General features: G+C 35.5%; 3 protein-coding genes across 3 annotated transcripts; 1 reads left to right on the forward strand and 2 right to left on the reverse strand.

The window, feature by feature from the left end:
- Positions 1-77: 77 nt before the first annotated feature.
- Positions 78-7,584, reverse strand: LOC117781874 (homeobox protein H2.0). Its single transcript, XM_034618752.1, has 3 exons — positions 6,909-7,584; positions 481-1,055; positions 78-417 (listed from the first exon to the last, which is right to left on the reverse strand). Exons 1-3 carry the CDS (start codon positions 7,411-7,413, stop codon positions 163-165), a joined length of 1,335 nt encoding a protein of 444 aa, XP_034474643.1. The 5' UTR covers positions 7,414-7,584; the 3' UTR covers positions 78-162.
- Positions 7,585-9,734: 2,150 nt separating this feature from the next.
- Positions 9,735-10,667, forward strand: LOC117779925. The gene is made up of 2 exons (XM_034616274.1): positions 9,735-10,055; positions 10,117-10,667. Exons 1-2 carry the CDS (start codon positions 9,735-9,737, stop codon positions 10,570-10,572), a joined length of 777 nt encoding a protein of 258 aa, XP_034472165.1. The 3' UTR covers positions 10,573-10,667.
- Positions 10,668-13,378: 2,711 nt separating this feature from the next.
- On the reverse strand, positions 13,379-14,380 carry LOC117781875 (ribosomal RNA-processing protein 7 homolog A). The gene is made up of 2 exons (XM_034618754.1): positions 14,266-14,380; positions 13,379-14,206 (listed from the first exon to the last, which is right to left on the reverse strand). The coding sequence occupies exons 1-2, from the start codon at positions 14,288-14,290 to the stop codon at positions 13,431-13,433; spliced, it is 801 nt and encodes a 266-aa protein (XP_034474645.1). The 5' UTR covers positions 14,291-14,380; the 3' UTR covers positions 13,379-13,430.

Genomic DNA, 14,380 nt, shown 5'->3' on the forward strand with positions numbered 1-14,380 from the left:
CATTTATTTATAATTTATTATAATTTTTAAATGTTAATTTACTTAAATATTGTATGATAATAAGTTAAATTCGTGATTCTTATAAATTACATTCATTTCTACATAATTCACACTGACTTTCATATTCTACAGCAATTCGACAATATAACTCAATTCTAGTTGTTACTCTACCACATCTATTTCAAAATTATCGTCATCGTCGGCTTTCTCGCTGAGCTCTCTGCTTGAGCAACTGTCGGAGCTGTACTCCAACGTTTCATGGGGTCTGACAGCAACAGCTCCGGTCGGGAACAACATTGGCTTGGCAGCACTTGCTCCGGAGCCCAATTGTGACGGTGGCTGCTTCTCATGGCCACTCTTGAGATTTTCGCGTGTGTGGCGCCATTTCATACGTCGATTCTGAAACCACACCTTGACCTGTAAGAATGCAGCTTAATTCAATTACTTGTACATATAATTTCTGTTTAGCCAGAAACTAACCTGAGCATCTGTGAGATTCAGTCGAGCTGCCAACTTGCGTCTATCTGGTTTTGTTATGTATTTCTGTTGTTGGAACTGTATCTCGAGTCCCTTACGCTGTAGATTCGTGAAGACGGCACGTGACCAAGAACGCTTTCTTTTCCCATTGTTGTTAATATTGTTGCTGCTGCCGCTGCCTCCGCCGTTGATATTGTTGCTGTGATTGCTGCTGCTGCCATTGCTGTTGTTGTTGTTGCTGCCGCTGCTGCTGCTGTTGTTGTGTGAGTGCCCGCCATTTTGTAAACTACTGCCAGCACTTGTTGCTGTTGTGGGAATGTCCAGTAGCTGCTGCTGCTGCGCTGTCTTCGTCAAGAAACGTTGCTGCTGCGTCAACTGCAGCGTCTTTAGGCTATTTAATGGCGCCAGCAGCGCAGCCGCCGATGTTGAGCTGTGCAATAAAGTTGCTGCTTTGTGTGGATGTTGTGATTGCGGGTGTACATGTTGCTGCTGCTGCTGCTGTTGCTGATGATGATGTTGTTGCTGCTGTTGCTGATGGAAACGCAGAAGTGCGTTTGTTGCCAGTGTGGGAAATGTTGCTATCGAGAAAAGAAGACGAATCAATTATTACGACAATTGTCTATTATATTCCGTCATTGTACAAATTATAATTATAGCTAATTGCTTTAACGACAATTTTTTGTAATTTAGAATTAAGTTTCCAGTTGCAACCAATAATAATAAATTATAATTTTTGTTTCTTTTACTTTAAATTATCAAATTAGTTTAATTTTTAATTTATATTTAAGTATTAAAACTATAATATTATATAGTAAAAAATTCGTCTTCAGTACATGTAATTCTACATATTACATTATTAACTAAACTTTGAATGTATAATTAAAAAGTATTTCGAAATATGGTCGGTAATAAAATTTTCTGATTTGATTATGATTTTTATAGAAATCTTATTATCAAAATATTTAATTTGTAAGATTCAACTTACCATATATAAATTTACAAAACAAAAAATTTATTTTTGAAATAATTTGCTGAAATCAAACTATTTATTTTGAAATAATTTATTTACCATTTTTATTGCTGTTTGCCTAATTACCTTCGATATATGTTATTTGTGTCTTTTGAAAGTTTTCTCAATTGAAGGAAATGGTTTGCTATTCAAAATTCCAAGTCAGAGAGTTTTATTTATTTTTTTAAGTTGGCACCCGACATCCTCAATGGTTACTTATTTATGTATGAACTTATATCCGCCGGGAAATAATATATTTTGAAATACAATTTACGCATTTCCCTTAGTGAATAACAAATAATCGACATAAGAAAATATTAAAATACAATTTTTGAAAAATTTGTTAAGTAAATTATTTTCAATGAAACGCACGTTGAAAATATTTAAATGAGTTTGTTTATAATAAAATTTTCACTTAATTGGAAATAATCAGCATTGTAGGTAAACAAATTGTTTACACCACACCGCCAAGAATCAACAACAACAATAACAATAACAACAACAACAACAACAACAACAACAAAAGCAAAAACCACAGCAAATATCTCTTATTTGGGGTAATCGAACACGACATGGGGCACAAGGTGTTCCTGGGGCAGGGGTAACAGAGGGGTAAGTGTGTGTCCGTGTGTATGTGTGTATTTGTTTTGTAGCTAAATGTTTTTTAAATACGCCCAACTTATGAGCTAATAGTTTTTTGTTGGTGGCAACGATTAAACTAGTTTATGCATTTTTATTGGATTTTTATAAACTCTGAAAACGATTATCCAATTTGTTTGTGCTCGCGGCATGCGTCTAATTATTTGTTCATGCTGCATTTTATTTACTCAAATCTCAAGAGAGATTGTCTATTTACATTGCAACGGAAATGCGCTGCAATTGTATCTGTTTCTGCATCTGTATCTGCATTTGTATTGGTATCTGCAACTGTATCTGTGTGCGCCATGTGCAACTGTGCACCTTAATTGGTGGCATTTGGCTTCTGTCAACTGCCGCCAGTTTGTTATAATGAGTTTTCCATTGATTTCAACACCTCAGCGCGCCTTAATTGCCGTTTCTCACATATAGATACTTATTTGTAAATATCCCCCAAATACTGTAAATATCTTAATGAGTTGTGATCATTCCGAGCGCATTTTAAATCATTGACTGGTTGGCTCTGTTATGGTCAGATCCGCGTCCCTATCTTGATTATTTGTGGCTATAAATTTATGGCCTGCTTACAATTGTAATCGATTTATTTGCATTCTGAGATTGTATTTATGGCTTTGCGAATATATTCCGAGTTCACTCTTGGATAAACACTTGAATGCATTTCGAGTGCAAGGCTAGAAAGAGAGAAAGAGAGAGAGAGTGAGAGTATTGTAAGAATATCGCTTTCTCACTGACCAGATGACCAGATGAATTTAGTTGATATTCTTAACCTTGTAGCAAGAAAAAATTAAACAAGGTTTCTGTAATGTACCCAACTCTATAGACTACTTTGAAGAATAAAAAGGCAGAGCCTATATTTAACTTATAGAAGTTACTTTTTAGAAGGAAATAACACCGGAATTGATATCGGAGATGCTGTCCGCTACTAATCGTTTCATTTTTAGTACGGGAACTGGAACCGCAACCGTAACTTTTTCCGATAGATCCCAAAACCGAATCGTTTAATTTGCATATATATTAATTTCTTGTATTAAAAAACAAATAACAAAAGCGTGGACTTGTTTTCACTTTTAATCAACTCCTTATATTGTAATTAGTATATACCAACACCTTAAATTTGATTCTGGACGTTTTATTTTTTGTAAAAAATCATGCCAAATTGGACATCAATTTTAACTTGTAAAGTTGGTAGGTCAAAGGTTTCTTTAACTTCAAACTTTTATAACTTTTTCAAAATTAGACCGATTTACTAAAGGCATTTCATTTTAATAATGGTTTGGCGTTTAGATCAATTCTGTATATAATTTTTAATTAATGTCATTTTAATAATTTATATTTAATTTTGTAACTTATTACCGATATTTTTTATTTTGATTTCTGCATTTGAGAGATCTTAAATAAAAAATTACTGATCGATCAATACATTTTACATATGTAAATAAAAAGTTGTTTAATTAGTAAAATTATAAAATTAAAAAAATAATAAAATTATTATAAATTATCATTTGTATAAATGAAGATTTTATCAAGATAATTATTAAACTCTATTGTCTGTAAATTTACTTTGCAGTTTAACTAAAATACACATTGATTTCGATTCAATTGTCGATCATCATCATAAAGTTGCTCTATCGCGATCTTACAAAGTTTCAACTTGATAATTAGCTGTATGTTTCAATATTTATCAATATTAAATTGACAACTGATTCAAATGATGTGCTGACGAATATTTAATACGATCAGCTATACAGATATTGATCAGTCGATCTAAAATCGATCTGCAGCAGTTTCCCTGGGTCAGTGAAAGCACACCTGCTATTGGGAACTATGACAAAGTAGAGTCAAGGGAACAGGTCATATATTGCTAACACGTATTTAATGTGTTGCTCTATGATCGTTGATCTCTGGAAGACACAATCAATTGGATTAACATATAAATTGTAAATTAATTAGGCAAGTGGCGCCAAATTATAGGCTCTTACCCGCAGCATTCTCCAACATGATACATAAATAAGCACAACCAAAGCAGAGGGATAAAAAATTTGAAGATCTTCAACGATCCATCGATCGATGAATCGATCGATCGCCAACCAAAAAACAAAAACAATCAAACAAGCTACTCAACACTTAAGGCAGCAACAAGCAAACAGCAACAAATAGCTGAAGATCAGTGTAGCTGGAGAAATGTGGAACCTGGAGCTGCATGGAATTGTGACTATAGTTGGGCTATGGTTTTTTATGATGTGCTATGCGATGCGATCAATCCATCACAAATGAATGCACAGAGAATTTTCCAACTCCTTCCCTCTACCTCATCTCTCTCTCTCTCTCTCCCTCTCTCTCTCTCTCTAGTGAAATAACTTTGGCACCACAGGTAGCCTTGCCAGCCTGGGCCACCACAGTGGGTGGCTGTGTAAATAGTTGGCCTCGGATGGCCCCTAAAAATACCGAAAACATAGCATAGCATAGCTTCAATCAGTCAGCTAGCCAGTTCCTCAGTCCGTCAATTACTTAATGCTGCATGTCATTAACTTAAACGGCAGCCTCTATACTCAGACACAGTAGTTGGCCCCACCGGCGCCCCAATCTATCAGAGAGTTCTACGGGAGAAGATACAGCTCCTTTTAGGGGCTCCTCAAACGGAACAATTCATTATACTTAGATGGATTGGCTGCCCCTGAATGACGGGCCAATTGCTCAAGCAAATAAACAAACTCGCTTCAATTGGTTTTCAATTTTCAATTTTCGAATTTCAAATTTTAATTTTCCATCGATCGTTCTGGGCATTGAGTTTATTTTTAAGCCCAATACTTAATTTGTTCATAAATTGTTGTTAATTTGGTTTTTGTTCTTTTGATTTTAATTTATTTAATGTAGCACAGGATTGATGAAACACTTCAAAACTCTTGCCTGTATTTATTTTTGTTGCTCTTTTGTTGTTGATTGAGGAAATGTCGAATTTAATGCCACGTGCTAATTGGCATTTAATTTTCGCCCTCTCAACATTGCTGCTGTAGATAATGTGTTTAAGAATCATTTAATTTTGATAATAATTTTCATAAATGTTCACATTGAATTGATGGCCAATTTATTTTGATGTGGCGCTAATTTGTTAGCCACTTTAAAGGGGAATTAAGGCGAAAATGTTGTTGTTCTTGATTAAAGTAATTTCTGATTTCGGTATTGATGATTCAAGCCAAAGGGGAGAGTACTTAAGGAAGTACTGTTAACATATCTAATTAAGGTCTTGCACTTGTCTTATTATACCATCATATCAGAAATCTTCTTGACATTCGATGATGATGATGACATTGTGTAACATTTACTTCCGGTTGCAGACGTCAAATTGAGGCACTTGGCTATTTAACACCCTCTTGATAAGAATTGTATATAAAACAAAGAAAAGGGCAAGCCAGTTGAACAAAAGCAATCCACAATCGACAACCCACAATATACAAAATATATTTCTCACTATTTTTCATATAAACAAGATCAAAGTGCACATGAGTCCATGAGTCGTCCCCTGATCTACAAAACAGCAGGAAGTAACGTAAATACTACAAAATAGATATCTATTTGTCGATTTCAAATTCGATTTCGATTTCAACAAACGAATTGTTTTCGTCAAGAACAGTTGGCTACAATAATATTGCACAATATGGCCACAGATCAACTAATAATTCCAATAAAAACGCACAATTTATGGCCCAACCATTTGGTTGAGACCAAAAGTGTTTCAAGTTTTTCCCGGAATGTAAATTTTCTATCTCTTCTCTTTACAATACGATTGCAATGCAGTTTATAATGAGTGGAAGACCCACAGAACATGTCGGAATTTGATTGGCAAATGGGAAAAACTTTCATAGCGCATCTTTTGATCGTTCAATGAAGAATGTTTTTGCAAGAGAACAGAGCTAATGAAAGGATATTGAACTTTGAAAAATTGTTATAATTTGTAGATGAGTATCTTTGGTCAGATGAATGTATTTGTCATTTGATAACTCCAAGATCTTTTTTCTGATTTACTTTATAATGAAAATATCATTGTTAGATTTAGTTTGATTGTCACTTGGCTTATTTAGATACTTGAGATTTCAAAGATCATATTTTTAAAAGATGGATTCATTGTATTTTAAGTGGGACTCAAGAACAATATTATAAATGATTAGGAATTATTGATCATAAGTATTTATTTAGATCATATACACCGAAAAAAAAGACCAACTTCTAAAATCAAGAACATTCATCTTAAATATTTTGTTCTCAAAGTAAGACCATTTTAAGACCATATTAATAGTACTTAGAATATTTATCTAAAAAATTTAAGTACTTAATACAAGAATAAAAGTCTTAAATTGTTCGGAAGGTATAAATATGTACAATTTCATATAAAACAAATAGTGAACCCGTGGCGCCGGTTCGAATCTCACTCGTGACAGGGTAAAAAAAAAATATTTAAAAGACAGAATAAAATGTATATAAATCTAAATTAGATTATTTTTTACTTTATTATTATAATAAGAACATGTTTTCTTAAAATTAGAACTTGGTCGTATTCCAAATGTTCTTAAAATCAAAATGTGTTTTCTTATTTTAAGAATTTTATGTTCTCAACGCATTTTTGAGACCAAAATCTTGATTTTAGAACATTCTTTTTTTCAGTGTACTTTAAGAATATTGCATTTTGCTTGCTTTTCAAATCTGTTCATGCAATAGTTAATAAACCTTACTTAGTATCTGTTATCAAAGTATTTGCGATCATTCTCACCATGCTCAGCAACACGTATGGGCGTAGGTCTTAGCACCGATTTGTAATCCATATATATGCCTGGATAGAACTTATCCAATCCTGCATAGGTATACGCATGTGGAGCAGATATAGGCGGATGCTTGGCAGTTTCCGTATTCTGTCCAAAACAGCTTGGAAAGGTACAGCAGGTATAGGGACCACCATCACAGCATTGTCGTGTAGGTGTTGGGTTCAAGGATGTCAAAGGATCAGTGTGCTCTGAGCTTAACAGACGATCGACACTGAAACTTAGTTTCACTTTGGTTGTGGTGCTGCTACTGGTGGTTGTAATATTTGGGGTGGTTGCACTGGAATTCGAAGCTGAATCTTTGGTAGGCAGATCACAGTTGGAATTGGATCCATTCTCACTATCCGCAGGATCGTGACTATTCGCCCTCAATTTCATTTCACAGTCGTTAAACACATGCGTGCTAAGATTCTCGGGCACACTCTGTTCCATATTGGCACTTTCGAGTAGTAACATTGCTCAATTTGGTCACACTGGTAATCGATATTTGCGTAGATTAACGATCATGTCACAACTAAATAAGCTCTCTCAACAAAATACCGTCGCTAAAAAGTAAGCTTAAGATACGATCCAACAAAATATTAAGGGGGCGCATATAAAGTTTAAACCGTTTACTAAGACAACCCACACGGAACTGAATGGACCGGCCCGGGAGCAGACCCAACCAGCGATCATCGATTGCCTTTGGGCGCATACGAATAAGTATTGTGTTAAAGTAAATCTCAGTGATTGTGGGGATCGATACAGTGGGCGAAATAGCATTTAAATTGGATAAAAATTTGTGAACGCAATTGTTAATGACTTTGGATCATTGTAAATTGAAGAAGAGTAACCTTTCACTTTCCTTCTAATTAAATAAATTACATAGTTTAATCGAATTATTTGATTTATTTAATTCTTAATTTTTACTTTCGTCTAAATGATCCATACCAGATTTATTTATGAATCATTCTAATTATAATAATAATGCAAATACTAATTAATTCTTTTAGTTTGACTTGTGCTTTAACCTTAACTTTAACGCTGGAAAAATATACAAAAATAAAATATGAAAAATAAATAAATTTCATATGCCCAATAATCATAAAAAGTATTCAAAAGAATATTATGTGAAAAGATTTAATATGATATTTTTACGACCCTTTTCACGATTAACCACATTTTGGCACTGAGTAACTCAAACGCTGCCCATTGTTGCTCACATGGATGAGAAACTTGTTGTACACCATTTGGTTCAGTTGTTTACACACATGCAGACCGCTGTGTCATTAGCTCAGTCAGAGATCGTTCGTTGATCGCTATTGAGATTTGTTTACCGATTTCTCCATATGTTGCCGTACTCCGCACGCACACACACACTCACAGACACACACCCACACACATGCAAACTCGAACACACTCAAACAAACGTACATTCAGAGAGAAGCAACACACTCACAGTAGTTCCCGAGCACCTACACCTTATGGAGAGGCAGCATGGCAGCTGGCAGCCAATGCGAGCCATCCATTCAAGTGGGCGGAGCTACAGATTCTATCGCCAATGCTGTTTTATCTCTTTCCGACACATGGCATTGGGAATTGCTTGCTAAATTGTCTGGAATTGAGTGATCTCTGCGCATTATTCCACAATGTCTGGCTATAGCATTTTTAATAAAGTGGGTAATGGTGTCGCTTGTGTTGCAGAGTCATAAATCTAACCGCATACCAAGAACCTCAATTGCTCTTTCAAATCTTGTGAGCCAGTTTGCTTTGTAAACTGCAAAAAAAAACCACACAATAAATAAAGGAAATGTAAAAATGTGAATCGAAAATCGTTTTATTAATGTGAGTCCTGCCGTGCCGTTACGTAGCATACATTGCGGCGCCAAACACCCCCCTTCCCCCACCAGATACCAAGTGACCCCGAAAAAATAACAATGAATATGCAAATGCAATCACGGGAAAAGTTAGTTAAAGAAGGACTCAACTTCGAGAATAGCAAAACTCGAATACCCTTAAGTTGGTTTTATGTAGTCCAGGTAATGGTTAATAAACTTTTATTAATAAAGGGATTTTAAAAAAGCTTGTAAATTTCTTAGTTTATTAGTTAGCATTTGTCAACTGACAATTCAGTTCTCGTTAATATTCTCTTTAATTTTAATAAGAATAAAATTATATTATTTTTTTGATTTTTGCAAAATAATGCGTAACGTATAGTAATCTTAATATACTAAATTTAAAATATCTATAATCTTTATATATAAAATTTTTGAATATCCATATTTAAGTGTAAGAATTTATGTAACTTTTTTTATGGAACATAAACAGTTAGAAATATGTACAATAATGAAAATGTAAATAATATAAATGCATCAAAGGATAATTATAATTTCTACTTCTTATTTACAATATAATGTCTAAAATTATTTTTAGTTTTTAATATTAATTTTAGGCGAATAATTTGAAGGGATGTTGATATCTTCAAATATATTTATGCAAAGTTTAATGTTCTTATTCGCAATATGTTAGAAAACCTTTTTTATAAACATTACATAACATCACATTAATGTTATTTTAACTACTTTACAGGTTTATATTTTGCTTACTTGTTACCTTATCAACTCAACAACAAAGTTACCCGACATGAAAGTGTGAGGATAAACGCAACCAAGGAAAGTAAACAAAACACGAACAGGACACATTTTTTTTTGTATATTTTGGGGAGAAAACCGCAATCAAAACGACTTGGCGCAACTAAATTTGGGTTTGGTAGGGAACAGTACGTTTTATCCGCTTGAATGGAGTCGTTGTCATCCTCGTCGTCGTCTTCGGTATCAACTCCGCTATTACGCGGTAATTTTACCATGGAAAGCCTGAGTATCAGCGAACCAGCTGATTGCGATGACGAGCAGGATTTCACATTTCGTTATCCGAGCTATATGTATCCCGACGTGGAGTACGACAAGAACGATGTACCCATATCCTTTAGGGCCACACCAGACTCACTTTTTAATCTCTGCGCCGCTGTAGTGGATGCCCAGGGCCGTACCGAGGTCTTTAAGTGGAACATAAATGATGTCGCCAACTGGCTTATTGATTTTGGCTATCCAGAGTATGAGGTGTGTTTAAAGTGATAACTTAAGTGAGCTTAAAATTAATATTCCGAATACACACATATAGCAAACCTTCCGAGAGAACTACATCGATGGTCACAAGCTGCTCAATCTGGACGCCATCGCTTTGGTGGCTCTTAATATACGGGACTTTGAGCACATTCGTCATTTGGGTCGCGGCATCCGAGCACTTTATCGTAAGGAGCTGCAAACGGCAACGGAGACAAAGCAGCAGAGCGAGGTCTATAAATCCTTTCGATCCCGCACTGGACGCAACTACGAGGGACTGCGTGAGACGGAATTGCTGGGACGCATGCATATGCTCCGATCAGTCTTTCAGGATCTTAATGAATGGGATCTAATGGATTTGCACATGTCACGCACTCCGGTACGTCGATATCGTGAGGTGGTTGCCGGTTCCAGGCGTTATAATTTATACGGACCGTCGACTGCACGCAGGGAACCAATTATGGTGGACGATGTCGATACAACAACATGGTATAATTTTGGGGGTTGCTATTGAGTGGCCGTTTAACAGATGCGAAGCCCACCAACAAATTCGAATCTACTCAAAAACTTTTTTTAATTGTTAAAGCTTAAACTTCAATATCTTAAATTCGGCGCATACTAAAAGTAAATGTGTTAATAAAAATTCAAATTAAAGTTGCTAATTTCCTAATGTAATTCAAATTTGCAAGTGAATAAATCAAGACAGTTTAACAGTAAATTGAATTGCCTGAATCTTTGAAAACATATACGTTTTTAGAAACTTAAAACTGTTTATAATGGGCAATATTGTGCAAATTTAAATGACGAAAAAAAAAAATAAAATCTAACGACTCTATGAAGCCCATGTTGATCTTCTTTATCTGCATCTGTAGTTGATTCAATTTAGTCGTGTCCAGTTGGGTGTTTATAAGTCTATTTGTAATTATCATAAACACTTTCTCTTCATATTTATAAGCATCATACTAATTTGGAAAAAAAATTTGAATACTAGAGACATTTTCAAAAGGTTACAAATAAATACAGTTGAATAAACTGATATGATCTTATTAAGGATTCGTTTATTATCAAGTTATTCATGAAACTGTTACCATTTTTTATTTATTTTGTTTTCTCAGGTATTATTTTCAATTTTTTGGCCAAAAATATTAATTAATAAAATAATTTCTAACTTCCAAATACATTTTAATGATTTTATAAATATTATTTAAGTGTTTCAAAATCAAGCTGAAATTAAAAATAGATATATGTTATATGATCGGACTAAGCTTCAAGTAATCGCAGCGCACTAATAAGCTTCAACTTGGCTCCAAACAACTTCAAGTTCCTCCATTTTCCCCGCACAGGGGAAAAAAAGTGAATTTTGTTGCTGTTGGTGCCCAATCAGTCGACACGGCGATCACTTATCGCGTTGTACTCATTGTTGTTGCTGTTGTCGATGTTGGAGTTGCTGTAGTAGTTGTTGTTGTTGCTGTCCGCATTCGCGTCCCGCTCACGTGTTCAAATTTATTGATTGTTCTGCTCACAAGACACGGCGTTTGTGTTTTGTGGTCTCTCGATCTCTCGATGTCCTGCTGCGCGGCATGGGAGACGTACGTGTGGTCGTTTTATGTTATATTTTTCGACATCTTGTGTGTCCGCAACGGGGCCTATGGAACCTTAGACGCAAGTCGCAATGGCCAGCAAATCGTCGCAGCTCTAACGAAAGTGCAACGAGCTTTTATTAACTTATGCGCATTCAGATTACCTTAATAACTCGTTCCGTTAACACTTTATTATGTTCAAGGCTCATAAATCGTTCCATCACCCAGTCGCAGTCGCAGACACAGACGCTCCAGTCTCCGATGAGACCCAATCTCACTAACATTTCCAGTTTAAGTCTCCGTCTCAGTCTCTGTCCCGATTCCAGACACTGGACGATTATGATTTATCGCATTTTAATCAATTTAAAATGTTTAAAACGATACAAATCGGAAGAAATTATGAATGTGTTGCTGTCTTTAGGCTCCACAGTAGGCCAGGCCCCCAGCCAATGACAAGCATACAACAGCAACAGTAACAACAACAGCCACAGCAACAATCTTGACGATGGCCCATGTATGTATGTATGCGTTATCCAACGCGTACCTCGTTTGTATTTCACTCCAATCTCCAGACTCTCCGATTACCCAGTTGGTAGATTGTGGATTCGAAATTTACGCGCGCCACATTAAGCCTAAAAGTCTCATGGATAGCGGCAGCAACAGCAACAACAATAATGACAACAGATCCGGATCGCGTGCTGTGCCTGGAGCGAGGTCTCTGCGTTTCTGTGTCTGTGTCGCGACGATGGCAACGCGACGATTATGATGATTAAAATTGATAAGCGAAATATTTTTATCATTTCTCAAATTAACATAAACCATATGCGATTATCACACAATAAGCGCAGCGTTTCTTCTTTTTTCTCGTTGTTGCTTTTCTTTCAGACTTTTTGTTTGCTTTTTATGCGCTTTTATGGCCTCCTCCTTGGGACACACAACTGCGGCTCGCATATAAGTTATGGCATTGCTGTGAAATTATGGCAGGCCAGGCCAGGATTTAGTCGCGGCAAAGTGTCAATGCCAATAAATTTATGAGGATTTCGGCCAGCGGTCATGTCATCCAACTCATATTCGAATGCGTACTTACATATGTGCATATGCATATAACTTAAGCCCAACCACATTTTATTCAACTTTTCACCTTTGATTACGCTCACTTTATGGATGTACTATCTATGCAAACTCAAAGTGGTCATTTATTGATATAAAAACATAATTTTAGGACTTTGGCAGGTTGATAATTAAAAGTAATTAATACATCATATAAAAGACAAATTTATCTTAAATCTTTGAATTTTTGGCGTCCCAAAAACATTTTTAAAATTAAGTTATATTTAGAAGATAGAAATATGTTGATTCTAAATACAGATTTTAAATTTACTTGAACGTGAGAAGAAATAAATCTTTCAGTTATTGAACTGAGACCCTTAATAGACTCCGAGACCAATAGGCTCATGAAACTTTAATAAATGATACATAAGTAGCTAGAAACTATAATTTAATTTTTAATGTATTTATTGCCATATGTTTGCACTATGTTAAGAAATTTTTTTGTAGTTTAATGCGCATTAGGTGGATGTCTAATTAAGGTATCAGCTTACGTTATTTATATTGAAAATAATCAATTTAAATTGACTATGGCCCGTTTTGACACAGTCCAATGCAATTTTAACGGAGATATTTCTGAGTTTAACATTAATTTAGACCTTAAGTATTCAATTAAAAAATTAGCCTATGAACTAAGTTAGCATATTATCTTTATTTTATTCTTATACACATTTTAATTGGACTACTAAAAAGGTCTAAATCTTCTTGATTGTTTCAATAACTCAATTTTACGCTTGTCTTCTTCATATTTCTTACGCAACTCTACAATGTTTTGCAATTTACTTTCACGTATTTGAAATGTATAAAAGTTTTTGAGTTCCTTGGTTTTTTTGTCCTTTGCCAGCTTGTTCTCGAGTCGTCCAATTACCGATTCCTTTTGCTCGAAGCCCGCATTGCGTCCCTCCTTGCCCACTGTGACCCAACCATCTGCATCTGCTTCACTGGTTTTGGCTGCCTCCAGTTCGGCACGTTCGCGTTTATCGTAATCAGCCATGTATGCGTCGATCTTGGCCTGCGTCTTCGCCACATCCAGTATAAAGTTATTCTCGTACTCGTCGTGCCACAATTCCATGCCTGTTTTAATAAGGGATTCGCCGCTGCTGTTGTACAAATCAATACTCTGTATAGCCAGGGCCCTGCCAATGCTGCTGCCCTTCTGGAACACTACGTAGGCCACTTTGAACTTAAAAGGCGTTTGTGCATTTGAAAAGGGCACTTCCATGCCCTCATACCATTTGGCGGTTTCATCGCGTCCTGGTTTAGCGGCAAACAATACACTCTCCACGTTACCGGCGCATTTGAAGAATGTTTGCAGACTAGTTTCCGTAACATAGGGAGGTACGTTAAGTAAAAACAAAGTGCGTCCTTTCGGTTTGTTGGGATCCATTAATCGGATAAAGTGTTCCCGCATGTAAATGCTGTGACAATTTTTGGCATCAGGCGTTATTCGTAGTGGCACAACTGTGTTATTGGTATTTAAATTAGTTAACTATTTTTAGATGCTTTGTGTTGAATCTTACCTTTGTAACCTTCTATTTCTGTCATGCTGTGTGTTATTATTTAAATTCGAAAATCAAAATTATTGTAAGCACGTTTTGTTTGAACTGAGAAAACAGACTTAATGTTTTGCCAACA

This window comes from Drosophila innubila (assembly GCF_004354385.1).
Source record: "Drosophila innubila isolate TH190305 chromosome 2L unlocalized genomic scaffold, UK_Dinn_1.0 4_B_2L, whole genome shotgun sequence".
NCBI lineage: Eukaryota > Metazoa > Arthropoda > Insecta > Diptera > Drosophilidae > Drosophila > Drosophila innubila.

Excerpts from the sequence above, each read along its gene's own strand:
- LOC117781875 (XM_034618754.1), bottom strand. The coding sequence starts at position 14,290 with ATGACAGAAATAGAAGGTTACAAAG. Across the intron at positions 14,207-14,265 it reads AGAAATAGAAGGTTACAAAG|TTGTGCCACTACGAATAACG; the intron begins GTAAGATTCAAC and ends CCAATAACACAG.
- LOC117779925 (XM_034616274.1), top strand. The coding sequence starts at position 9,735 with ATGGAGTCGTTGTCATCCTCGTCGTCGTCTTCGGTATCAACTCCGCTA. Across the intron at positions 10,056-10,116 it reads TTGGCTATCCAGAGTATGAG|CAAACCTTCCGAGAGAACTA; the intron begins GTGTGTTTAAAG and ends ACACACATATAG.
- LOC117781874 (XM_034618752.1), bottom strand. The coding sequence starts at position 7,413 with ATGTTACTACTCGAAAGTGCCAATATGGAACAGAGTGTGCCCGAGAAT. Across the intron at positions 1,056-6,908 it reads CATACGTGTTGCTGAGCATG|CAACATTTCCCACACTGGCA; the intron begins GTGAGAATGATC and ends TTTTCTCGATAG. Across the intron at positions 418-480 it reads TGAATCTCACAGATGCTCAG|GTCAAGGTGTGGTTTCAGAA; the intron begins GTTAGTTTCTGG and ends GCATTCTTACAG.